The following is a 27,657-nucleotide window of genomic DNA, read 5'->3' on the forward strand; positions in this document are numbered from 1 at the left end:
TGCTGTAATGGCGCGTAACCGCGAGAGGATCAGGCAAATTACCTGCAGAGATTGCGATGAATACTGAGCAGGGAAGAATTAATAAAAGTGAGATTTGTTGGGCAAAGACGCCCGAATTAACGATCCATTTCACCCGTTTCGCTGGTGGAAACCGCGAAGAATGTAAATTAAATAATATTGCGCTGCGCCACGGCGAATAAATTTGCACTCGTGACCCAATGAGCAATTATCCGGTATGGTTACACCTTCACACAAGCCTTCACAGCTAATTTGGATCGAACGCTCGGGGTTGAAATGGGTCTATTTTTGGGCTTTCACCGTCGCGCCGCAGAGTTCATCCCTTAGAAGCTGTGCGAATATGACAATAAAAAATCCATTGGAAGCTCTCTTGTGTGAAGCCCTGAAATTTTGATGACATTCTCTACGTCTAACGCGTAATGCAATTTGCTGGGAAAATTCTCCATCACCTCTTTGCTGCTGATTGTGCAGCGCGTTCGACGCTCACGTGTGAGGTGAAATATCGAAAATTGCTAAATGGCGTCTCCCTGCGTGCATATAGAAGGGATCAGAAAGGGGGATGAGAGGGTAAAAAAGTGTCGATGGAATGAAATTTGCGAATTTTCCACCCTCTGTTACACCCTTCTTAATTCCACGTCGACAAAAATTTGGGGTACGTGCGATTGAATTTATGAATTTAGCAAGACACCAAATGTATGACGAAGCTGATGACGATGGGCTGGGGCTGTATTGAAAATCGAAAATCTGATAAGAGTGTCATTTTGCCACCCTTCTCGCCATGGCGCCAAATTACACTCTTCGCCATGCATGAAACTCACTTTTGCGGCGAATTGAGACGAAGGAGAGAGAGACACTTTTTGCGTGTGTGGCTGATAACGAAGCGACATTTGAACACCCAGTTAAGGATATTTATGAAAGAAAAAGGTGGTCGTGGAAAATCACTTTCTCTTAATGATTATTCAGCAAGCACTTTGCTATATATGGCATTTTTTCTGCTCCCTCGAGAGTGCTGTCAAGAGTCACCTACACACCAAGGGGGAGAGATAGTATGCCAGACATCTGTACATCACTTCTTGACACTTCTTGAGCCTCTGTGCAGAATCTTCAACACTTCAGACACTTCTGGACACCTTTAAAATGCATTTTCCATCGTTTTTTACACTCCTTCCACATTTCTTAAACACATTTCTAACTTTCATCACAATTTAATCCAGGTTTTTCAGTCTCAAGAGAATTAAGCTTCTTTAAATACTTTGATTTAAGATTGGAAAAACTGATTTTAATAAACACCTAATGAAATTTCTACAGTCTTTTCCTAGTTTTGTCTTTAAGAAATGCCTAAAAAAAAGAATTCTGACTAAAGTGTGAGGTTATGAATGCGGGTAAAAAATCCTTTTTCGCCCAATTTTATTCTTTTACAAGCAAAAAATTTGTAAATATTGTAAATAACACAAATATTCTACTAGAAATAAAAGTCGATTTTGAGAGATTGAATCAGAAAGTGATATTTTTGAGGTTATGATTGACTTTAAGGCTTTTAATCAGCCAATATCAAGTTATTTTGAGCACAAATGCTCAAATCTAATCAAGAAAAGTGAAATATTTCCAGTTTTAATACAAATTTGTTTTTGAAGGTAATTTAATCGCCAGAATCGGTTTTAAATCAATCACATAACCTCAAAAAAGCAATAAAATTCATTTTTCTAAGCAAAATAATTGAGAAATACCTCAATTTGTTGAGAAAAAGCTAAATATTTTACCACTTCCAATTCGAAAGCTGTACACCACTTCAGACCAAATGTCTGCCCCTTGACACACACACATAATGTCCCGCCAAGTCGATGAATTTTTCATTGACACACCATTTTCTGTAAGTACAATTTATTTTTCGGTTCAATATTCCCAAAACGCGAGAAATCGAGTGAATGGCACAATAAATACAAATATAATTTGCTGATACAGATTGTGCGCCGCCGAACTCATGGCGGAAATTTCTTTTGACACTCTCATTCGCCCATTATTTAGCAATACTGCGGCGCAATGGCGGAGAGGGAAAATGTATAAATCTTCTGTCACATCATTATCCACCCGCAAGTTCATGGCCGATGAGTGAGCAAAAGATCCTCCAATATCAGAGAAAAGAGAGAGGAAAGTTCATAAAAGTGTCAGCGAAAATGTCTCGCGTGGAACTTGCAATATATAGAGTGAAATGGGCGGATGGGAAATCCCTTTTGAAAATTAATAATGTCAGCAATATAAATTTTTATTATTAATTTATAATCCCACCAAATGGGGGAGGGCAAAAGTGACAGAGTGTAAGTCACACGGAAAATAACTTTTTAACCCCTCAACGCCCTCAGAGACGACGACGAGAGAGCGATAAGATTGAGATAATACGTTTAGTTTAGCAGCAAGCAGTAAAATAAACGCAATGTGACACATATAGGATCGTCTGCTGAGGAACAATTTCACCCGTAAGCACTACACTTTCTGACACAATATCAGGGACAATATATAAATTCTGGGTATGGAATCAAGATATTATCTGCCATCGAAGATTCGGAGTGAATTTTGACGTGAATTGAATGTGCGATAAATAGCTTTTAAACACACAACGATTCAGCGATTGATTTCTCATTTATCTGCGGTGGAAAATATGTGTGCCAAATGCTTGACATCCATTTCCCTCGTGCTCATAATCTCCTTAGGAGCTCTTTGTCCTTATAAATCGTCGGTCCACTGTGTGGCACATCTCAAGGGGATTACGAGGCTTCTCGCTGAGCTTCCTTCAAACAGATTTCATCACCCACAACTGAAATTACTTGTAAGAGATGCATTTAAAAGAAGGAATAGGAAGACAACGGATCCGAAGACTCCAATCTCCCCATCTCGTCCCATATTGGATTTAATGTTGTGGCACGAAGACCCAGCTTTGGGATTTAACACTGCGAACGTGGATGAACATAAGTGAGGGGGTGTTTTTGGAAAATTTTCACACCCTCAGCCAAAGTAATGAAATCTTTTTCTTCTGTTTTTTCCTTTTTTGATAAACGCCGCTGCCTTTTTTTTCGTGAAGGGGCTCGAGAACTACACTCTAAGAGATTTATGTGCATTGCCCTGACAGCCGTCGGTTTTTGCCACCCCTTTTTCACCCCCTCCCCATTAGCCCAAAACTATACTTTGCCATGAACTTTGTGAAATACACCAGGGCATCCCGTAAATTCATTTTACAGCACACTCAACCCCTTTTCCCATGCCAGGGAGGGGGGTTGGGGAAATTATTTATAACGCCGCCCTGGCAGCAAAAATCAGGGGGGTGGGAAGGATTTTTTGACCAAATTGAAACTTGGCCTGACCATAACTGAATTTGAATTTATAATGAAATGCTCTAGAATCGCTCTTCATATGAGTTTCCGCATGTGATTTACAAGTATGATATGCGCTGAGCGAGTCCTGGAGGAAGAAAAAAAATGGGGAGCGACATGACATGAAATGTGTGCAACTTTCGGAGCCTAGAAAGATGACTTTAACAGAGAGTGAAGATTTCTGACACAAACTCACTTTGTGTGCATCGCATGGTCAAGTCTGGTGGTTTCTCTGCTGTGGAAAAATTGAATTAAATCCCGAGCTGTGGGGTGAAATCATGGCAGATTAGTGACGTAAATTGGGAATTAGCATAAAATTTGAGAGTGACTCTTTAAGATTTTCCCACCCAAAAACCGTCCAGAGGGGCAATTTGTGCCATTTCTGTCTGAGATAATTCCCAATTGAGCTAAAGTGACGGTCAGAATGTTGAGAGTATGACGCTTTGGTGCCAAGAAGAATGTGTGCTGTTCTCATGTTATACCAAGGGAAAGCCATCAGAATCGGTGTTTTTTAATAAAAGCGACCAAATTGCGCGCAGCATTCTCCACATAATAACAATGAGAGAGAGAAAAAAAGAGGAGTCGCAGGACAGAAGCCGCATGCATTCTATACATTGCATTCAGTCTCTATTATCATGATCCTTTTTTGCCCCCAGACTTTTACCACAGTTTGCCAGCACATATTTCGGGCCATTTTTTCACGCTCATTGCCAAAGCAGCGCGACTTCTGGAATGTTTTAATGAAATCAATAAATTATTAGCCCTGTCAACATTTTGCTATTCGACGCCGAGGAGCACACGAGAGTTGCTGCACTCTTCTGCCGCCGTGGCTAAATTGGATTTGAAGGAGGGCAAGATCGACGGGTGCAGAGAAAAATGTAAAAAGTCGATTTTTCATACTTTTCGTTCTATGTATTTTTGAAAAGCTTTTTTCTGTACAAAAATTCCACGATTTGTATCTTATGAGAAAACGGTAAACAATCTTATTTATCAAAAACAAAACACAAATGAAAAAAATTTCATGTTTTGCGTATAAAAAGTCTCTTTGAAAAATTATTATAAATTTTCAGAATTACGCCTAATTTTTCTTAGACTTTGACTGAATATTTCTCAATTTTTCCATAGATTTTTAGAACTTTTCTGAATAAAATGTTCTCAAAGACTATTAAAAATCAACTTTGGAAAGTAATATTTTAAGTTTTTCTATTAACTTTGCCGTTCTGTCACAAAATTTCAAAAAATACCACTAAAATATATTGAAAAAATTCAAATAATAATTATTAGAAGATATTTTGAGGGTTTTGATGTAAATTCAGCAAATTTTCCAGCGATATTAATGCTAAATTTTCAATTAGATCTCTTGTAAAAATGACGATTTTGGCTTTCCATAGTTTTCTATTCACCCGTCGAAATGCACCCAGCGAAAATGCAAGAAGAGGGAGCGATAGAGAGAGAAGAGAGGAAGAGGTCAAGAGCAGACATTCATCAACTGTTGCCCAATTCTGGCTCTTCGAACGCGGAGAATCAAATCAAAAATTTCAAACACCGCTTTTACAACCGCACCATCAGTTAAGAAGGATATATGCACGCTGCGGAGCAAAAAAAATATTCATTTCATATACTTTTCAACTCTGGATGGTGGAAATTTTGGTGGGGAAACTTTGCCCGCAACCAGCGAGTGTTTGGGGATGGCAAAGTTTTTCACACACACACACACACACAGACTGTGGAAGTCAAATGATTTTTCACCCCTTTCCCCAACCACATGTAGGTGAAAGTCAATGTGGAAATATTTTCCTGTCGGGTCTTGAATTTATTTATGCTTTTATTAAAATTCCTGTGAGTGGAGTGAAGCAAGAAAAATGGATTCTATCGCGTCTGTTTGAGACAGTTGAAAGCACTCTTATGATAAATTTACCCCCACACGGAGTGAATATATTCCAACCAAAATTGATTAAGTGTGTATAAAAGCGGGTGGATTTTGTCTTATCGCATCTACCACCATCACAAGGTTTGGGGCGCTGAATTGCAAAGTTACTCCATCGAGAGTACTTAGCCAAGAATAAATTCCGCACTATCTTCAATGGCTCTGAGATTCTCTTAAAATTCGTCAAGTCTCAGGGAAACAAGCACAGCTCGCATAGCAAACAACCCCCTGAATATAAAACAACATTGAAAATAAAAGTCATTGAAAAGAAAATTTTATCTACACTCTTGATAAATTTTCAATGGTTTTTCTGCACTGCCAGCAACTTGAGCTCCGCACTGAAAATGTCTGAGAGAGTGAGTGCCAAGGGTGGAAAGTTGGCAGGAAAAAAAAGGGGTGTAGGTGAAAACATCTACTGAAAATGAGAGGATTTCTTCTTCACTCCGCATCTTCGCGGAAATCTTCGCTTTTTCCTCACTTTTGAGCATTCACAGGAAATTTTTTTGCAATTGAAAGTCGATTCTACGGTGAATTTCATGGGTTTTCTTTCCACTCAGCAAAGATCGAAGGAGAATCTTCTTTTGTTTGTGCAAAAAAAAATTAAATTATTGGATGAAATTTTTGATTTGGGAATATTTAATAATACTGCAATCTATCGAAATCGACAATTTAGACAGTATTTGAAATGTCCTCAATATCGCGTCGTCAGAGAGAAAACATGATGCAATTGGCAATCGGGGAAAAAAAACTCTTCATGACCTGCCGCAAACAAGAAAAGTCAATTTCACTTGCACAGCCGTGCGTTCATTCGCCATATGCGATTGTAAATACACACAGTTTCATTTCGACCTTCCCGCTGGGCGAAACCCTCGCGAGAACCACCCTCTGCATCGGCAAGGAGAATTATTAAATGTTTATTTGAATTAAGCGGCTGCAAGGGTAGTTTCCTCCCTTTGTGCAGGACACACTTCATCCCCTTTTGTCCTGTGTGTGTGCAGTGGTGAGTCCCAAATTGAAGTGCAATATAGTTTCATGCGGACAAAGAGCTTAATTCTCAATTGCTTGATATTCGGACGGAAGATTCCTTTAATGCTCTCAGAGAAAATGCTCGAAACATTGCATAGTTTCGACAAGTTCACGTGGACAGTTCGCAACTTAATGGCGTAAATTCACAGGAAAAATGCTTGATTTGCAAGAAGTCGATTGAGTTGTGATGGAATTCGCGCTCCAGATTGCAAAAGTTGGCAAAATGTTTTGCGACAGGACAATTACATATATTTGCTTCAATGGTCGAAAGAGCGACGCTTTGTCATCCGATGCGTGATATAAATGACACGAAATGCACGCGAAATCACCCAAAATCGCCATGATATAGCGCTCTGATGTGCCATTTTGAAAAGCGTGTCAAAATGCAAGACCAAAAACATGTTTATGCTATGGTTAAGCTATTGGGTTAAATAACACATTTCTGGCTTCAATGAAATGCAAATTCACAATAAATTATGTGTCTGTGGCTTGAATGCCATTGTGTGTGTGTGTTGGCGCTGAAAACAAGAGACGTACTGACATGAACTTAGCCTGGGTGGGTTCTGGACCTTCAAAGGAGTCAACAGACTAGACATGAATGCATTTCAATTAGCTCCGCATCACGCTTTATAGGGGGAAAATCATTCCATATCCTGGAGTTGATATAAACACATGAAATAATGGTTTTTGGTGTCATTTTGCTATCGTCTCTTGTTTTTCACCATCCAATTACCATACACACAGGCAAACACACCCCGATAGCCAAGCATTTTACGACATGACACCGTCGCACAGCACTAAATTCCATGCTCAGCCCGAACTTCTCAGCGCATGCCAAGAAATTGAATACTAATTGCCATTACTGCAGAGTAATTTCGGTTACAGAAGGTTGATGGGTGGCAGAAATTGACATAGTTAGTAACTCGTGTATAAAACTCGTTTAAGATTCCCGACAAACTTTGAAGCACGTTGACCAAATGGATCAACAGCGAAAGATCCAGTCTGACATCTTTCATTTAACTTCTATTTCTTGCAAGGGGCAGATAGTATGGTCAGAAGTGGTGTACAGATCAGTAGAAGTCTGATTATTTTACTCTCAGAAATTAAATCCCATCCAAATCCCAATTTTGATCTATTTTTCTAGGTTATGTGACTAATTTAAGATTAAATAGCTTCTTAAAGCAGAAATTCTCTCACCTAAATTGAAAGTATTTTTTTACTTTATTGATAGAATTGCGTACTTTTACTCAATAAAAATCGTAATTTTCGTAAATCGTAAATCGTAATCGAAAAGAAACTTAACTAAAGAATTGGAAACATAAGTTTTAAAGTTGTAGTTAGGTTTTCAGTTAGTTTTCGGTTATTTTTCGGTTATATTGTAGTTAGATTCCAGTTATTACTTGATTTTCGTCTTGTTATGAACAAACAACGAAGTCCGAAGTCAGAAGTGGTGAACAGATATTAACCACATTATCTTCCCCTTGATTTCTTGCTTTTGCTGCAAATTTCCAACATTTTCAGTCTATCTGCGTTAAAATGTTTCCTGGAAATCAATTTAATTTCCCGACAAACGAACAAATACAAGAGAGAAATGAATGCTTTTCATAATCATTGAATTATGTGTTACTCATATTTCACATGCGAAAAGTATATGTGAGCATATTATATATGGCTTTTCCCCCAAAAACGAACGGCTCTGTATGTATTAAAAATGACATAAAATTTCCATATATGGCGTGAACAGCCCAGCCAAAATTGCCTCTCAGACACGTTCCAATTTATATCTGCAAAGAGTTTAAAAAGGCGAATTCTCCGCCACCCTCACCTTTTTTCCGCCCTCGTCCCTTACATTAGCATTAATATCGATTTCTCTATTTGCTGTCGGCGGAGGGAGAAAAAGGAAACTTTCTCACGTTCCACGGACACTGAGAACTTCCCAGTGCACGCAGCCACAGTCCTTGTACACTCTACACTCGCCCTTATCTCGTCGACGCTATCAGAGGGAAATATTTTCAAGTGGTTCGCATTTTCTTGGGCGGGGGTGAAGGGAGCTTTTTGCCAGATCTCCAGCTGTGGAGGGACTGAAAAAAAGATTCATGGAGAACTTCACAGTCGACCGGATTCGGCTGGAAGGACGGAAAAGTCATTTATAATACCTTTCACGAAGAGAAGGAAATATATAATGTGACATATGCGTGCATTACATGCATTTGAAGGATTTCTCCCTCCCTTTGGAGATGTTTAAGGGGATTAAGGGATCTCTGAGTTCAGTTGTGGTGTTTTTAAACATTACTCCGCAGAGTAAAAATCCATTATCCTGATGAAATATCGAGTGGTATTCGGAAAAAAGTGTGTTTTATGTGAATGAGAAAAACCAATATGTCCCTCGTGCGTAATTTCAGTGATTGAAGACTGCCGTCAAAAAAGTATGGAAATCAATTCCCAGCAGAATTCAGTGTTTTCACTGGGTTATTTATGTGTGTCTTATTCTGTGTGATTACTTTCACCCTTATCCGGTGAGTTGCTTTCCATGTTTGCCCCGTCGACAGGCGGCGAGGGTGTGTTTTTGCAAGGGCTGAAGCGCATCGTCACTGCCAATATCTCGACGGCATTAATGGGGATGAGCAACAGGACTCGTGGACGAGGGGAAAGGGATGAATTATAGGCGTCAAAGTTTTTTTTTATTACCCAAAGTATCATCTTGAGTGAATGTTTGTGTGCACGTGGAAGTGGTGCTGGAAGATAATAAAAGCTTGGACAAATAGGACGATGCGGAAAAAGGTGCTTGGGTTAACAAAATTGGCAAGTTGGGGGGGGAGAGAGAGAAAGTTTGACACTAAAATCCACACACACAAAATTACGAAATTCCCAAAGCTTTCGCACACAGGAATTTGTGTGGAAAAATTATTTACTGTTCCACAACACACACACTGGCGCTCTTGCGTTGGCCAAACGACAGAGAAATGAGGATGAAATTGCCGAGGATCCTTCATCTCCGCACTGTCCCTGTGGTGTATTTTTGAGGAAAGTTTTCATATATGAAAGAATGCTCAATATTAAGACATACCCGAGGAAGTTTATTTTCTCCCCAGCAATATTTCACTTTCACGAGACACTCTTATTTACTATCTCAGAGACTTTCTCATTTCCTCCTGGGGCTCTTCCAGCCACTATTTATCCTGGCAAATTCACCACACAAATATCAATGAGACTGAGTGTCTGTAAATTACTTTGCATGCGTCATATAATACTGGTATTAATTGCGCATCATGGTTGAGGAAAACTTATGGCACTTTTAGAACCTCATCAGTTTTTTCTTCATTTTCCCTCCCTAAATTACTCACAACACACAGACAAGGGCATTTAATATAGCAACTGGTTTTTGAGGAATCTCAAAAATGGTCTAAAAAAAATTGATTTTTACTTATATTATCGCCAGAGGGCAGCAGATGCTACTCATACCGCATTTTTCGCTTAATTTTCTCTCTTTTCTCATGCATTTTCACACTTTATGACTTTCTGGCGTGATCCTGGCCAGGAGAGAAGGAAATTTGAGCGCGAAAATTGAGATATTCGCGTAGAAAAAGCCCGGTTTTATCAACAGATGATCAGCTGACCAAGTTTGAAAGACATGTAGAAGTTCAGATTGTATTTCTTTAAATATTGTATAAAATTTGTATAAATTTCTCCACACATTAGCCAAAAACGGCAAAAAATTGAAATAGAAGTCACAAAAAATTGCCACATGCCTGAATTCAAGCACCTAAAGTCTAATTTGCTATTAGGTAATACAATCGGAACTTCTACATGCTTTTAAACTGCTGTCTTCTAGTGGCAATATGTGATCAAAAAATGACTGAACATAAATAAAGTTAGTGGTCTGAAATCGCGAGTGACTTTCCTCCTTTTGTAAATATCTTTAAAAATTATCCCACTTAAATTGCGTTTTTCTTTTTGAGGGGTTGTGAAAGCAATGGAAAGCGCTTAAATGGATTTCCAACAGCGAACACTCATATGGCAAACAGTCTGCAGTCAGAGACAAATTTATTGCATGGCAAGAGAAATCCCATCTATTGCTTCCATCCGCCAAAGACTGTCTCATGGCATTTTCGGGGAAACTCCTCTCGCAGCCACTGCTGCTTTTTGTGCAATAAAATTGAAAAATATGTGCGATTTTTCACTTAAGAAGATATTTTATTTCCAATTTTCCTCCACACACACACACACTCACCCATCAAATTCACATTTTCTGGCCATGGCGAAAACCCAGAGAGAGTACAAAAATACACACATTTTGGCACATTGAGGTTCGAGACTCACTCGTTCACCCTGAAGTGAAATATCAAAAAATATGAACCGTTCCAATGTTATGTCAAATAATAAAATATTTCTCTCACTTTATGGTGTTTTTCCTCTTCTCTTTCTGCAGGTCACAGGTGTTGTTGGCAGAGCCGAAACTCTATCATCAGTCTTCTTTCTGGCTGCATTTCTCAGCTACGCCAGGGCGACAGAACAGAAGAAATCCACTGGTGAGTGGCAATTGGATCCTAAACCACCCCCACCTGAAGCCAACCCACCTTTGTTCACCCCTTCGCGCACATTTTATTTCATACAATTTCAACCATTAATCAGTGGAGTGAATTCAATGGCAGAGAGTTTCATTTGATGCACTTCCCTTAACTGATTTTTCATATCCCCCCACCCCCTCCCCCACTCGAGCTGGCAAATCATTTGAGAAGGGATCGAGAAAGTCAGCTCTTTCTTCGCGGTGATTTCCACTTGAGTGCCACTTTCACACGAAACGTGTCAAAATTGAAGGGCAAAAGAGGGAAATATATTTATGGATTTTCAATCTCCTTCACCCCTTCCCCACTCCCCCCAAAAACCCCCCGGAAAAGTATGGTCGGGAAAGTCTGTCAACAGTCCATTAAGACTCTATCAATGTTTGAGGGAAATTAATTACTATCGCAGTGCAATTAAGTGAATCATTCAGATCAATATTTATCTTTCTTTTTTGACTTCTCATCCAGCTAATTGATTCGACGAAATCGAAAATACCCACGCTTCAATTGACAAAACATCATTTTAGCTTGAATTGTGATTTTAAAGCATCTTTCCATGGCAAAAATCAAATTTCCTCCAGAATTGTAAGCTCATTTGTAATTCAATATCACCCCCAAAATGCTATAGAATTTCAAATTCAAGCTGCTTCTCAAAGGCAAAGCTTCTAATTGACACTATGTGGACAATGCTTAACCCAGTGGCAATCTCTGTCTGACAATAGACATTAATTCTGCATAAAGTGAATAGAGAGCCCCACGGTGGAAATGTATAATTAAATGGAGAATTCACCTTATGTATTAAAACCCGGGAGTGAAGAAGTATTCCATCCCCAAAACTGTCTGCTGAATTTTCAGCAATGGAACTAATTGGGAAATTTAATTTATTTTGACATTTTTTGGGGCCAAAGCGCACACCCTTTCCCCTCCACCTCCACCCACAGCCGGGAAAAGTGTGGAACGTGTGGGAAAAGTTGCCGCAAGGATGTATAGATGATCATCCATGTCCACACTTTGCACAAGTGGTGTAACTTGGACGAGGTAGTTTCCCTCATTTGAGTGACATTCACGTAATTGCCAGTGAATTCTGTAACGAGAGTTTGCAGAGCGCTGGAAAGAACACCTCACAGTGTTTGAAATTTAAAGTTGGTCAATTGCAGACGGAGCTCAAGTGATGTTACAGAATTCTGGACGAATGTTGGGAGAAACTGTGCTGAAAAAAGCGGAGTGACCAAGTCCGAAAACTTGCTCAGTGTGCAATGTGTGCCAAATCCCCCAATGAGAGGAGAAGACATGGCGAGACGGTGGTGGGCAAGGGACAAGGGGTTGCTAATATTGGGGATGCAGTGTCAAGATAACAAGATATTGTGTCTTGTTATTTTTCCAAAATTTATTTATAAAATCATTGTACGCTATTTTGAATGAGCAGAAGATGAATTTCTCAGCTGAACAGCTTGAAAATACCGCAATGAATTGACAAATTTCCTCAAATACTTAATCTTCAATCGGATATTTACGGTTTTACGTTAAAAATGTTTCTGACATTGGGAAAACTTCCTAATTTTCTGAAAAACGAGAATCTGTAAAAATGCTAAAACCGTTAAGAACCCTTTAATCGTTCAGTATTAATAAGTTCTTTTTAAAATTTACTACAATATTATTTTTACACCCGAAAAATACGTTTTCCTTGCAAAATCTTCTTGTATTTATTGTATTTAACACAGTTTTAGATTTTTTACTTTAAGTTTTTACCCTTTAAACGCTTAGAATGTATTTCCTTTACTAAATTCTTATTCACGTTCAAATGATGTCTAAAAATGAACTTCAAACTGATCTTAAATATTCTCTTAATGCTCTAATTTGTATCTTCAATAGAAAAATGATGAAAAAAACATATTTTGTCATCCTTTTTTCTAAGATGTTTGAATTTGGAAAGAAACTTTCTGCGAAACCACGAAACAAATCGCGATGCAGTCGAAAACGGACTCAAAGTCAATATTAACAACCCCCTCAAAGGCAAGGAAACTCCTCGACGGACATTCAGTGAATTCTGGGTGCGACGGTATTAGGAATCAAAGTGGAAAAGAAAGTTAGCTTTGTGGCTTTAGCGATTTCTCTATATATATTTTCTTCCCAGACGGAGAAAACTCATCCAGCCAAACTGGAAGCGTCACACCAAATCGGCTTTCGGGCTTTGAACATATTATCCTGTCTACTGTTCCGCCATCTAACAAGGACACTTTCTTCGCACACACACACTTTAGAGAAGTTGACCATAACTTCCTTCACGGAAAAAGGCACTTTGATGCCATGCATTTGCAAATTGTTGCCTCAAACTTCCTCTTTCTCTCACATGCTCAACTGCGCATTTATGCAACACTGATAAACATGCAAATTCGCCTCAGCTTACAGAAAAATTCTATTCAAACATATATTCTCCAGCATTATATGCTCCAAGTTTCCAGCGCTCGATGCACATTGTTTGTTGTGTGTTTTGAATAATGTATTGGAAATGCCTTTGTGAGATGATATAATCTCATTTGACAATTCTCGTCAATTCATCCACAAAATATCTCACAGAGTCATGCTCCAGTCAGTCTCTATTCAAATTACACATTTGTTAATTCCACACACAACACACAAACAATTCTGCAGAATGCGGCTGTAGATAACACACGAAACACATGCAATCTGAGTGACAAGTAATTGACCTTAGATTGGGAATTAATTAACCTTATTAGAGATGCTTTTCCGCGATAATTTCCCAAATAAAACTGAGGGCTGAGTCTTGAAAATGGTCAAAATCAGAATCAACAGAACCTCATCGATTTTTAACTTGTTGACATGATCACAATTTTGAAAGTTTCGTGAGTCTTGAGTCAAAATCAGCCTTCGGAATTTTTCGGGAGGGGAAATGCTTTCGAAACGCAGGCAGAAACGTCATTTTGTTGTTTTGATTTGAGCCAAGTTGAGGTGTTTGAGGCAGAAAATGATAAAAATGCTCCACAAGCCTAACGTTTACCCCAAGGAATTATCCTGGGGTGTCTGCCCACGCCTTAAGAAGGCTAAAAATTACACCCTCAGGCGACAAATATGTGAATAATGTGCATTATTAACGTACAGATGTTCTCCTGCGGTTATACGAGAAGTTCCAGGAGCAGAATGAGACTTCTGCGAGTGATCTTGAGGTGCCCCACGAGATGGGGATCGACTTCCTCCCCTTTGCAAAAATTTCTCCATCCATTTTTTTTGTACTATCTGACCACATGTTCAGTTCATTGATTCATAATTCATGAGACTTAAGCACTAAGCAAAGAGCGAAGAATTTGGGAATTCCATTCAATTAAAGATACCTTCAAAACTGAAAATGTTTATGGCAAGGATTATGTATGACATAATAAAATTTGGATTATCGTTGCCTCGACACTGCAAAGGACTCTCAGGGACTAGGTAGCGCGCATGGAAAGAAATTATTTTCCGTCTCTGAGCCTCTTACGCGAGCGCAAGAAAAGAGATGTTTATATCTCGGCTGTAATAAGGAAAATTATCAATATAAAATTAAAAACAATTAAAATAATTATTCTATTATCCATTTCCGATGCCATCGATGGCCATTTGATACTCTAATTGAAGTTAAATCTTAAAATTGAGACATTAAGCAATCGTGTTGACTCGATGATCTCATGTCAACACGAGTTGATTGATTTTGAGCCAATTTTGACTCGGTTTCTGACTGATTTTTACTCAAGACTCGCAAATTTCTCAAAATCAATCAATTTCCACTGATTCTGATTTTGACGAATTTCAAGACTCAGCCCTCTGTACGAAAATGATCAACACGTTAAAGTCAGGCGAGAATGTTAAAATATTTGATTATCGTATGAATTTCTTGATTATATTCTCCATATATTGCCGCCAGAGGACAGCAAATTAAACTTCAAAAGCATGTTAGAGTTCCAATTGTATTTCGTTCTAATTTTAGGCGTTCGAATCCAGCTTGTGGCAAATTATGTGACTTTTATTGCTATTTAAATTTAAATTTTAATGCAATATTCTAAAAATATTTAAATATAATTCTTTTTTTTTTAGATATTTCGACAAAAATAATTCAAGCACGAAAAATGGCATGAAAAACTCATATATTGCATTATTATTTACCCTTTAATGAGTTAAAGATGCGCTTCAATAAATCTGTTGATTTTTTATATTCCATTTTAAGGCTTCAACTGCATTGCTAAACACCGCAAATCCTCATATATTTGTGCACAATTTCGCAGTAAACTCTCCATGTTCAATAGATGCGGTTTTAATCCATGCATTCGATAGCAAATGTCACAGCGATATTTCCATTATGCATCAGAAAGCAATTTCAAAATTTATAATGAGCAAAAATATACACCATTTAGATGTGCACACGGTATATTTTGCTCACGGCAGCGTGCAAATCTGCATTGGCACTTGCAATAAATTCATCGCAACCTGTGTAGGGTTTATTTTCTGTCCTTTTCAATCACATCAAATTGCTTTTCATCCCCCCCTGAGCAGAATTTTCACCAGTGATTTGCTATCTCTAATTATTTCTGCGCTATAATTTATGACGAATTTTCCTAAAATTTTGCACACAGCAACAAAAGATTATTATGGGTTTCGGGCACTCATTTCCAATCGGGATCGGCACATTTTGTGCTGCGAGGATGTTTTGAGTGGTGGAAGTATCCTGTTTCCGGAAATAAATGTCAAATTTTGGTGAATATGCACATGATTTTAGTGGGAATTTAGCAATGCGAACTCCAAAATATATCTGAAATTCAAATTTCACCATATCAAAATTTAAAATGACATGCCTTGACTTTGGTTGTCGACAAATGAGAGCGATTGATATTGAAATTCGGGGGATAAGAGAATGGCACAGGAATTGACACAGAAGTTTCCCCATTTTGGCTTACGGAAGTATGCACATATGTAGTCAACATATTTGAATATATATACTGACCTGTATTTAGCATAATTTTGATAGATGTTGAGCAGGAGGAAAAGTGAAAAATGTCTGAGCTTTTAATGTGACAAAACTTACACAAAATCCCAGAAATTCGAAGAAATGCGCCGCGTTTCAATTGAAATTCCCCCGAATATAGAGATGCTCATTTTTAATTCAAACGACAAATATCATCCTTCTAAATTGGGTTTTCTGGATGTGAGTGCGAGGATTGGGAAAACTTTTCCAGAATATATATACGCACTTTTGCCAATTGAAATCAAGGTCTACATTTTATATTTTATATATATGGCAGATGGAATTTCTTCGGCTGACAGGATATTGTCGGGGTAATTCAAAAGATTTCCCGCGAATATCTTATTCATATATTCCCAGAGATCTCTCTCTGCCTCCCTTTTGTGAAAGGGACAGCGAAGGGGAGAATTGATTTTTCAAGGGGGTTGTTTTCTGGGGATATTTCGTTTCGGGCCATTTCCACTTGTTTTTCCAACCGAAAGATATTTGAGTTTTCCACCGTCGTCAGCCCATTGTGAACGCACACAAATACAACAATAAATATCCCCCCCTCTCCCACCCCGCACACCCCTTATGAGGGGATGAGGCGCTGACAATGATGGGAAACTGAGGGATTCGCTGTCATGCAGAGAAAACTTGTAGACCCAGAGAGAGAGTGAAGCGGATGACAATGTCTCCAGATAGATATGTAATAAAATAAAAGAGCACAATGGGGGTGGATTGGGGATGGATGATGGCGATACAGGAACCAGAATCCATCCGCACTGAGCATTATTGTAACCCGACTGGCCATACAATGGCCCGGAACTGAGGATGAGCTGCTCTAGCTCTCTTTCTCTCTGTCGACAGCCGGGAAGAAGACGGTCATGCGGATGTCGAGTGCCTGCGCTTCTCTCCCAAGTAGATGTTCTGTGTGTGTATTTTGTCCACTTCATTGATTTTTTAAGATCACATCATCATCATCCCTGTAATTCGGTACAGTGAATTATTGAAGCAGAAACACACTTTCACATGAGTGGAATCCTGAAAACTGATGTTCATTTTTATTTTATGGCCTCATCACAAACTCGTGTCGCATGTTTTTCATGTGTAATGACTTATTTATTTTGCCTTCGTCACCCCTTCATGGGGGGAGGGTGGATCAGTTTCACTCTAAGAACATACGCCATTTAGTCAAATCAAATGTTTTCCGCAACACTGATTCCGCCTGGTCGTTGTGAGACGATAGAGAGAGAGTGAAGATCCTTGCAAACAGGTTAATATCGATATCCACTCTGCCAGATGATATATACTACATAAATCCCTTAAGAGCACCACTGTTTTGAGCACTGAATTGCTTGAGGAAGAGCATTCCGCATATACCAGCGCAAGTGTGTTGAGGTGAGAACATAATCGCTTAAATTAATGCAATACTGAAGGAATACACTTAACAGAAATTGTCGATTGCTTGAAATATTCAGAGCAGTGAAACTAATTGAATTTGGGAGAACAAGCAATAATTAAGAGTGCAAATTCACTTCGTGAATCGCAATGAACGATTCAGAATCACATGAAATTCACCCTAACAATGCACAATCTTCAATTTTCCACCTTTTCCTCTCATCAATTGGGCAGGCTAAATTTTCCGGTATTTCTGGTATGAAATTACAGTTTTAGAGTGATTGAAAAGTTATTTATTCTGCAATTATAACATAATATATTTATTTCATAATAAATATCAGCTTATAAATATTATCCTACCAAATAATAATATAACAATATGTACATATCAAGTAGATTTTGCCCATGAACAAAAGCTATTATTAGCCCAGGGTGTAAATTATTTAGTTTTTCGGGGTTTAATGTGATTTACTGACTTTTGCAGCAATTATTTAATTATTCATGACGTGATAGCGAGAAATACAATCATCAAATAATGTTTAATTGTTCCAAATATTATAGCAAAACTGATTAATAATTGCTAATAAAATTTATAGTTTTTTTTTTTAAGCTGGATGCATTACTTATTTGCACAATTCAAGAAATTAGACACACACAGTAAATAATTATGGGAATTTGCGGAGTATTTCTGGCTGCGGGGTTTTAATGACCTCTTAATTTTCACTGGCTCCAATTAATTAGAAATCGCGCATAATTTTTCATTGCCCCAGCCCTCGAGGGGCTGAAAGAAGGGGGTGGAAGAGCAACTTTTACCGCGTGATTCCCCCCAATTCGATGAGAGAAATGAATTGAGTGCTTCCTTCATTTTCCTCCTGGTGTATTTTCAACATAGCATTTAATGAATGATCTCCATCTTCGTTTGGGAAACCTCTCAGGACACGGTGTAATTTAATTTCGCCGCAATTATTTTTGATTGTGTGAGCAGTGCTATGACTATGTGGCGCAACCCCTGCAAAATGAAGGGAAGTTGCAATTTAATTAAAACCGTAGTTTGGTTACTTTTTGATTAATTGCGAAAACCTCCTGCTCGTGCAACCCCAAAAAGCCAGAGACCACTTTTTTTCGAGAAAATACACCCTCCATCCCTCAGTCAACGTTCAGAGGGTTTTCCGAATATTCATGACATTCACATGGCAAAATTGATAGTTAAAATTTCTCAAGCACTTTTGCCCGGGGAAAAAAGCACTTGAAAAAGAAGTGCTGTTGCTGTGCAAGAAGTGGATGATTCACAGGGATAAAAAGTGCCCATAACAAAGCCACTTTCGTGAGAATTTCATTCTTCGCGTGAACGTTGAACTATTATTTTTATTGCATTTCTCTCGTCATCACGGATACATAATGCATCACAGTGTTGGCTTTGCACCCCATCAAATGGGGTGGTTTTGAGGGAAAAATATCCCCAGAAAAGTGTATGAAATTGAACAGACAGTGACTGTCAGTGGATCTCTTTTCCCTATCAATCTTTCCATCTGAGTATTTGACAGTATTTATATTGTAATTCGATAAAGGAAACAAACTGTGAGGTGACTTTTTGGGGTAACTTTTCACGAAAATAATTTCTCATTATATTTAATTCTGGTGCTTTCAATTCCATCAATTTATTAAGTCAGACTATATTGAAGAAAACACCCTTGATTCTTGTGCTGAAAGTCACAATCTCTCTCCCTTCTTTTCTTGCCGTATGGCAAGTGTCCCTTCTCGGCTCAATCAGCGACGCGGAAGAATGGTATCCTTATCAGGGTTAAGCTGGTGTGTTGCTGAACAGCGAGATTAAAACCACCGCGATAATCAAGTGGCATTAAATCATGACTATTTGTCACAGAATTGGCCCAGAAGCAGTGCTTTTCCTATTATCTCAATCTTTCATCCCACCCTAATCCTTTTCCACTGCTTCGCACTGGAGCAATTCACCGTAATTCCGCCTTGTTCATTGGGGAGCTTATCCTGGGAAGTTAGAATTTTGAGTGTCTCACTAAATCTCTCCTCGCCGCTTTTTTCTTCACCACGGCATTAGGCACCCCCTGAGCTGATGGGGGTGTGGGTATTTGCATTGTGTTCATCCCGAGAGGCAGAGACAATTGCGAAGGTCTGGCTGAACATGCAAATGCCCAGCAGAGAGGCCCAAATGTGTGTGTATGTGTGAGGGTGAATAGTGTTTTTAGGGCAAATCCACCCCCAAAATCTTCACCTAATTCCACCGCACTGTCAGATCTCGTCTTTCCATTACTCATGTGCTTGCGTGGGCTTGCGGGTTGGGCAGAGGAGAAGTCATAAACTTCATTGAAATCAAATTTACCCTCCCGTATAAATATTCAATAACGACCTAACCATCTGCCCTGGCGCTGCGGAATGTATAGATCGCACATACATGCATAATTTGCCGTGTGCGGTCCAGAAGCTGGAGCTGATGTTGGTGTTTGACTTGAGAATGGCGCCACCAGGATATCGCACATATTGCCTGACCCAATATTCCCCCGCCACACATCATCGTAACTAACATTCAAGTGTAATTTCACCGACAGTGCGCCGCAGTCACAATGGGAAGCTGTCATTGTTCTCATCTGGAGGCTTAAGCCTCCTTCTTATGGAGTCCTCCGGGTGCTATAAATTACCCACACACGCTCACACAAATCTATATTTCACATAATGCATGTAAATATGCCTCTATATATCTCAGCATGCCAAGCATTCACATTACAGCCCCACCGCCGGGGTGGCGCGAATCTGGGCGAATCGTCCCACAGCCCGGCAGATGTGCGCTCTGCAGCGCCCCCCCCTAACACAAGCCTATTGTATATCCAGTATGCGGATTGCTGTGTACACATTATTTCAATAATCTTCACATCTATACGCCATACGTAATGAGAGAAAAATATGTGGCGCGCCCATTGTAGCGAAAGACTCCTCTGATTATTCCCAGGTATAATCTGCAAACTCTGTCTTCTCCATTCGCCCCATTCGATTAATTCCTGGGCACCCCCGCATGGCGAGGGTGCACTTTAATGATGCCCCATTTGCAGCACATTGAAACCCCCGCCGCCTTTGGCGCGCAATTCTCCAGGCCACAATCATTCTACCCCAAAATGCGCATGGAAAATTGATTAGCCTCGCTGATTGTATTGCTGGTCAGTTGATTTTCGCAATGACTCACGAATGAGATACAAAAAGCGGGCATTACGCAATTGAAATAATGATCACTTGGGGCATAATTTGCATTGATGCATTATGTATATAATTATCTATTTTGCACAGCACATTAAGAGATTTAGCCCTAAAGAGGATTTTTTCCTCTCTCTCACTCATGCCAACGCAATTTGTTGTTGCTGTTGCGCTGAATAAGGAAATCCAATTAACCTGGGGAGGGGGGGAGTGGAGTGGAATATAAAAGTATACACTTCTGCCCCAATATTGTGTTGATTGTTTCATGATGGTGGAAATTTGAATCACAACTCTTGTCAGTGGTAAATTGTGGCGTTGTTAAATTTCAGCGATATGAGCATAAAAGTGAAATTTGAGCACGAAACGACTTCATTTGCTCCGTTCATGGAGTTAAATGTCCTATTTGCCCAAACTACCCCCACCGAAAGCATGTCTTCTCCTCAAGTACATAAGGTGATACTGAAGGGGTGTCCCATTACGGGGTGGGTTGAAGCCGTGAATACGGTCTGTGTAATATAGTGTGTGACAGAATATTTTGGAAAACAGCTTTATCTTGTCGCCAAATGCTAGACTCCCGGCAAAATGGTGAATGTTATGTGGAATTTTTCAGCAAACGATTTTCACGTTACATAAATAATATACTATGGCGACAAACGATGTAGAAAATATTTTTTATACCTCACTAACATACTTCCTAAGTATCTGTGGAGGGTGTGATTGGGCTTGGCGCGGCCGTTTTTGGGGGGGGACGTGGGGTGGAAAGGTGGGAAAATATGAAATGAAATAAAAATGGAGAAACAGAGAAGAGAAGAAGAAAAAAATAAATCGCTTTCCCATCATCATCATTTTTCAGGGGCGCCTCTCCTTTCGACTCCCCCGATGATGATTGTATTGTGTTTCACTTCTTGCTGCTCGTCTCGTGGGGATTTTCATTTCTTCAACATGATGGGTTTCGTGTCTGCCATACACAAAATTCAACAATTCCCACCCCCGCGCACCACTTCCCGTCCTCTCCGGTGCGTTCGCGCGCGCCCAAGACAATCGGAATGTCGTGTGCGGTCCAGGACATCCGGGAGGGCGCGCATTGTTTCGCCCCCATGCGCCCATCAGGCAACAGGCGCCCGCCAGCGTCTGTGTGATAATTCTCTATCAGAATCCACTTTTCTTATTTGCAGATCAGATAATTGCGTCAATTAAAACTTTTCTGTTTACGTGTTGTTTGCACAAAGTCATCCCTCGACTTTCCATGTTACCATTTCACATTGTCTGCCGCTTCTTATCCGCACGCGTCCCGCAATGAAGACATCCCCCAAACCCCTAAGATATGAGGGATTTTCCTCCTTATTTTGCTCCTTTGGACTCAATAAAGCCTCGTCTCGGCACTTCAGGGACTCACTTTTTGACTCTTCGTCACATATTTATGGTATTTAGCACAATAGTAAGTTCCTAAATTCGCAATCTCTTCAACCCCTTTCCCACTTATGGGAATAACTCTTGAGCATTGTTTTGTATTCACTGTTGAAGCGCTGATTTCGCCTCCAGCAATTGTTTACGTTATTTATTGCGATTGTCTTCAGGAAGTGATTCTGCAAACTTTCAATACACTTAACAACTAATATTTGAGAGACTACGAATTTTCCTCTCTTTTGGGCAAATAAATGTTATCAAATAAATTTACTCACTTTCATCACAATGCGCTTCTGAATATCAGCAGGACAATTTTTTAATTCTCAGAACTTGCCGCAAAAAAAGCTTCGACGCAACACCAAATGCACTGAGCTTTTTCGCCATATTTTTTTTTTTTGTAAAAAGCAAAGGACTTCCAGTGAAAATTTTCTAGCTAAACGGAAAAATGCAATTATCGCAATGTTGAATGGTTGAGAAAGTGGTTGGGAAGTTGAGACTCATTAAAATTAAAATAAGCTAGAGGAAATTAATAATTTTTCACAGCGCGCTGGTAGAAATTTTCTGTTGTACAATTTTCTCCTCTCCTTTCTCGTGCTGAATTTTTATGCAAATTGCGAACAATTTGAAAATACAATTTTCTCCTAATATGAAGGGATTCCAATTTAAATACAATGAATTTGTTTCCTCCGTCTTTGCGGCAATTTCACATTTAAATGATTGTATGGGAGAAATTTTCACAATTTATACCATCGCGCGATGAAGGGCCCAAATTGGCCACTCTCTGGCGGGGGTGAGGGTTTGGGGGAGGAAGTGGTAATTGAAAAATCGTTTGAATTGTATTAATTGGTGGAGAAATGATAAATTATCTCTACTTATTTTAATACTTTACCATCAAACAGACTTTTCCCCCCTGGCGTTATACGCACAACTGTGAGTGATGCAGGGCGATTAGGCGTGGAAAATATTCATTTTGCCGCGTGTCTGTGATGAAAAATTAAGACACGTCAAATGAATCTTCATCATTTCCCACCTTTTGGCAAGTGTCTTTTGTTGTTACACACTCCTTGCGACAGCGTGATGGAGAAAGAGCAGCAGCACAGTCACTTGTGACACAAAGAAAAGTACATAAATGTTTGCAATAAACAATAATAAGGGTAAATAATGGCAAAACGGGTAAAATATAACCCCCGGAAATACAACAATATACAGTACACTTGTAACGAATCAAAATCATCGAGGAGATTCTCCAACTTTGTCGATGCTGGAGAGAAAGCTTCATGAACCGTAAACCATTGAGCTTTGCCAGTGCTTTGTGGCTGTGAAAGGAATCCCTGTGGATGCTCCATCACGTATATCGACAAATTGCAGACAATATGGAGCAATGTGAAAAGTATAGCGTCAAAATTCATTCTGCTCCCCAATAAATAGACATAAATTATGGACCAGACAGTGTTTTTCCCAGGAAATTCAAGTGGAAATATGATATCTTTACACACATCACAATAAATCAGACACTTTAATTCACTATAGTTTGAAGTCTTCCAATTCTCTAATGGGCTAAACTCACCGAACAATTACAAATACACCGGTGAGAGACAAGGGATGGTCTTTAATGCTGGGGAACTCCTTAAGATTGTCATAAAATGAACACAGGGAGAATCCATAATACTAAAATTGGGCGGTGCAAATTGTGATGTGTCTACACATTTTTATTGTTGTTCCGTTGATGCTCATTCGCCCAAAATTCACTGAATTTTCATCACAGTGATTTTTGGGGAGTGCACTGGACCATTATCTCCATGCTATGTATAACGATGATTATTACCCTGGAGAAAGAATACAATTTCGCCCCCGTGGCGCTCGAGGCGGGCGGGCGAGAGCATAATAAAACAGCAAGATTATAGCGAAACCCATAAAGAAGCAGCAAATTTATTGTTTTTTATACATTACGAAACAAAATGTACAAAAGGAGTGGACTCTTCTCTTGCACATAATGCGTTATACTTTTATTATTTATACTATAAAAAAAAGGGGGAAGAGAAATACGACGAGAGATAGAGAGCCGAAGCTCTAAAGTAAGAATACGCGAAAGTGTTTCATGGGTAAACTCAATAATGGCTGTAACACACACTTTTACCCCATAAATGAACTTAAGCAATCAAGAAAGCAGCTTTCCACCACCCCAAAAGCACAGCGCAATCGTTAATTCTCAGCTCCATTGCCGAGTGTTGCAATAGTGTTGCCCATCCAGAGTCCCTCCAACCCCTTTCCCTTTCCACCCCTTGCTTGTCTCATTAAATTGCACCTCAAATAATTGCAGCGATATTTTTGGTTGATTGAATAAAACTGTTGATTTTTCCACTATGAAAAGCTATTCAGCTCACGTGCGATTTCATGATTCTGACAAAGTCTATTGTTGTGTTTAAATTTTTATCCAATTTATTGGCACTTTGAGAGACAATTCCTTTTAAAATGTCACCACAAATTAATTGGTCTGCATGTAATACTTCTCTGCACATCATTTTTTCATTTGCATGCACTGGAATTATTGACAAAAACGCCTTTTTGTCGAATCATTTTTAAATGGTTTGCCTGAATGATGGGCATTAAAGATACTTTCTATCGCTGAATTACATCCAGACCGTCAATAAAAGTGCGAATATCGCTTAAGTGGAAGGAAAAGTCTTGATCCTAATAGGTAAAACTTTGTTTACACAGAGTTATAACAATAACCGTAATTATTTAGTGTACTTTTGCATCTTCATAAGGCAATTTTTAATTTTCCCTCCCCCTTGTTTATGAAGCCAAGAGAGGCGAAAGAAAGCCGATCGTGTGAAAGCTCTCAACACGGAGCTTTTCGAGAATTGTGAGAAATATTGTATAGAAAATTAAAGCAAGTGCATTTTCTATCATTCTTCCTGTTATCGTGTTTTCTGGTTTTCTCTCACCATCAGCCTTTTGTATCATTGATCACTCTTGGCTGCGGATGCAGAATTGCCACCTCTGAAGCCACACTCATTTTGAAATATTCAATTGGCAGCATCCACTCAAGCAGTGTTATTTATTTATCTATAAGCACATGCCAACCGCCAAACAGAACCGAATCCTTGTCGAACTTTAATGTCTTGCAAAACAGGGAATGCATTTCGGCAGTTCATCCGTGAATAGATGGTTTTACGAGAGTATTAGAAAAGAAAGACAACAAGCCAGAGATAAAGTGTGTTGTTGCACGGTGGTGGAATTTAAATTGAAGTGACAAGACAGTTCCGGGTGAACATGCCAGAATGTCAGGGTGGAGCATGAGTTTTGGGTGGTAATTTACTGCAGATATGGCGGTTCCTTAACACTGCTAAACGCACATCGGAGATTTCTTCTTTCTTCTTTTTTCGCCATATCAAACGACGCGAGGGTGGAAAATAAATGGATGCTCGAGAGCAAAAGCAAACGTATAAATAAGGAGGTTCATAAATATTTTTTCCCGTCTCCCGTGCGACGTCATCTCGCGTCTCGGGTGTGACGGGAAATGATGCTGCGGATGGGGATGAAGCGAGTGGTGCTCTGGAGACGCATCGCATCCCGGATATAAATTCATAAACGAGATTTGTCCTAGACAAGTAAATCTCCGCCAAGATTCCTTCTCAAGTTCACCGTGTGTTTTCTGACTCTCACACACACTCACGGCGCACTTGAGCCTCGGCTCAGCGGGACGCGGTGGGTGAAGATTGAGAATTTATAAATAATTTATATTTATCATCCATACCTGAGTGGCGCGGAATAATGCATCGAGCGTCTTAAGCGCAAATTCTCTGAGCATCGCGCTCTGCAGGATACACATCGTGATTAAGATAATGATGGCAGGAGAGTACAATGGGGTGTGTTTTGATATCCCATATAAAGAGCACAACTTTCTTGCTCAACACTCAGCGTCGTTTCTCTTTCAATCAACCCAAACTTCTCTCAGGGATGAATTTGAAAGTTTACATCATGAGCACGACAGTTTCAATGAAAAGCTCTGCACAAAGTGTGTGGGTTGAAACATTCACTGTTTACTCTCAATTAATATTTGTATTTATTTGGCTTCCTTCTCTCGTCTAATTAAGCCATTTATTATTCGTACTTCTTCCATGTAATTCCCAGTTCTCAAGTGTACGTGGAAAACCCTCTGATGGGATGGGAGAATTCAATCAATTTCCCACCGGTGGCATGACGAAGGGAAGTCGTAGAAAATGAAATTTCAAAAATAGGAAAATATTTTCATCACTTGCATTTGCCCGGAAAAACCACTCACGGAAGTGCAGAATTTACTGTGAATAAAACCTCACACAGTCACTTAATTAAAACTATTTCAGACGATTGCTGAGAGGCCTTTAAATGCAGAACAAGGGGGAGATAATATGACTCAAATCTGTACACCACTTCCTGACACATAATTGATACATAATTCATGATCTGTTCAAGCCAGGAAGTTGAAGTTAACACTTTGAAGCTAAAACCGCAGAAAAAACTAAACAAAAATATATTTTTCTAGGCTGAAATTAGATTTTTAAAGGTTATGACTGTCTTTTAAGCTTTTTCTAAGCCAAAATAAAGTTTTTTTCGATCAAAAATGCTCAAAAATGCTCAAAAAGGAAATATTTCCAGTTAAAATACAAATTTGATGATTTTGAGGGTTATTTAATCACCGAAATCTGTTTTTATTCAATCACATAACCTAAAAAGGAATAAAATTGATTTTTCTAAGCAAAATTAATTGAGAAATGCCTCAATTTGTTGAAACAGAAACTTGCTGTGCAAATATCCTGAATATTTTACCACTTTTAATTCCAAACCATTTCGATGGAGAAAAAGGAAGCAGTTTGCCGCTAAAATCTCGCAATTCGAATAGTTAAATGCCCCTCGATCCATAAAGTACTTCACTGAATCACTCCACTGAGATAGAGAGAGCTTTTCATCCCGGAGAAAGCTCCGAGAAATACATATGGAGCATCACTCTTGCTCAATTAAACTCCAATTTGCACCACGTTTTGTATGAAGACATCATAATTATTTCCACGTTAATCCAACTCCTTTCGTTGCACTTTTTGCAGGCTGGCGCCACTTGTTCCTCTCCAGTGTGTTCGTCGGGACGGCGATGCTGTGCAAGGAGCAGGGCATCACGGTGACCGGCGTCTGTGCAATCTACGAGATATTCGTGGCGCAAAAGGTGAGCGAAATATGTGCATGATCAAGAGCAATTTCATCATTTCAGACAAGGCGATGATTTATTGAAAAGTTGCGAGAGTGGAAATATTCAATCGATTGCTAATTACGGAGTGTATTGTTTGGATTTATTCATCATTTTGGTTTATATTTAATTCTTCTGCACCACCGTAAATTCCGGTGAGATTATTTTGTCATTTGGTGTTGGATTTAGTTGCAGTGTTTTAATGACGCCGCGCTGGATTAATGGTTGGAATATTTTATAGACCCCATTTTGGGCATAAATTAGTGACACAAATTTTTTATATAAATTTCCTCTTTAATTGCCTTGCACGACAGGAAAATTGAATTCATATCAAGATTTATGTCCTTTAAACTATAACATCACTCAATTACTTAAAAAGCAACATTCTGACTCTCCTTTGAGCACGTAAGGAGTGAAATTGCAGGAATAAATCACACTGCAGAGACAATTTCCGGGGCATTTTTGAAGGGGGGTGAAATAGAGCAAATGACAAGTTGTGAAGTGGTTAACAATAAAGTAGC

The 27,657-nt window shown here is 39.2% G+C and overlaps 1 protein-coding gene across 1 annotated transcript in view; it reads left to right on the forward strand.

Annotated features, from left to right (window-relative positions):
• The window catches only part of LOC132262149 (protein O-mannosyl-transferase Tmtc3), a 106,622-nt gene that overhangs the window by 57,014 nt on the left and 21,951 nt on the right, over positions 1-27,657 (forward strand). Inside the window, exons 4-5 of the mRNA XM_059761301.1 lie at positions 10,766-10,865; positions 27,000-27,115. Of these exons, the coding sequence (XP_059617284.1) occupies positions 10,766-10,865; positions 27,000-27,115 (216 nt within the window). The remainder of the gene's footprint in view (positions 1-10,765; positions 10,866-26,999; positions 27,116-27,657) is intronic.

The sequence above is a fragment of the Phlebotomus argentipes genome, unplaced genomic scaffold (genome assembly GCF_947086385.1).
Source record: "Phlebotomus argentipes unplaced genomic scaffold, Phlebotomus argentipes genome assembly contig_15, whole genome shotgun sequence".
In the NCBI taxonomy this organism is placed as follows: domain Eukaryota; kingdom Metazoa; phylum Arthropoda; class Insecta; order Diptera; family Psychodidae; genus Phlebotomus; species Phlebotomus argentipes.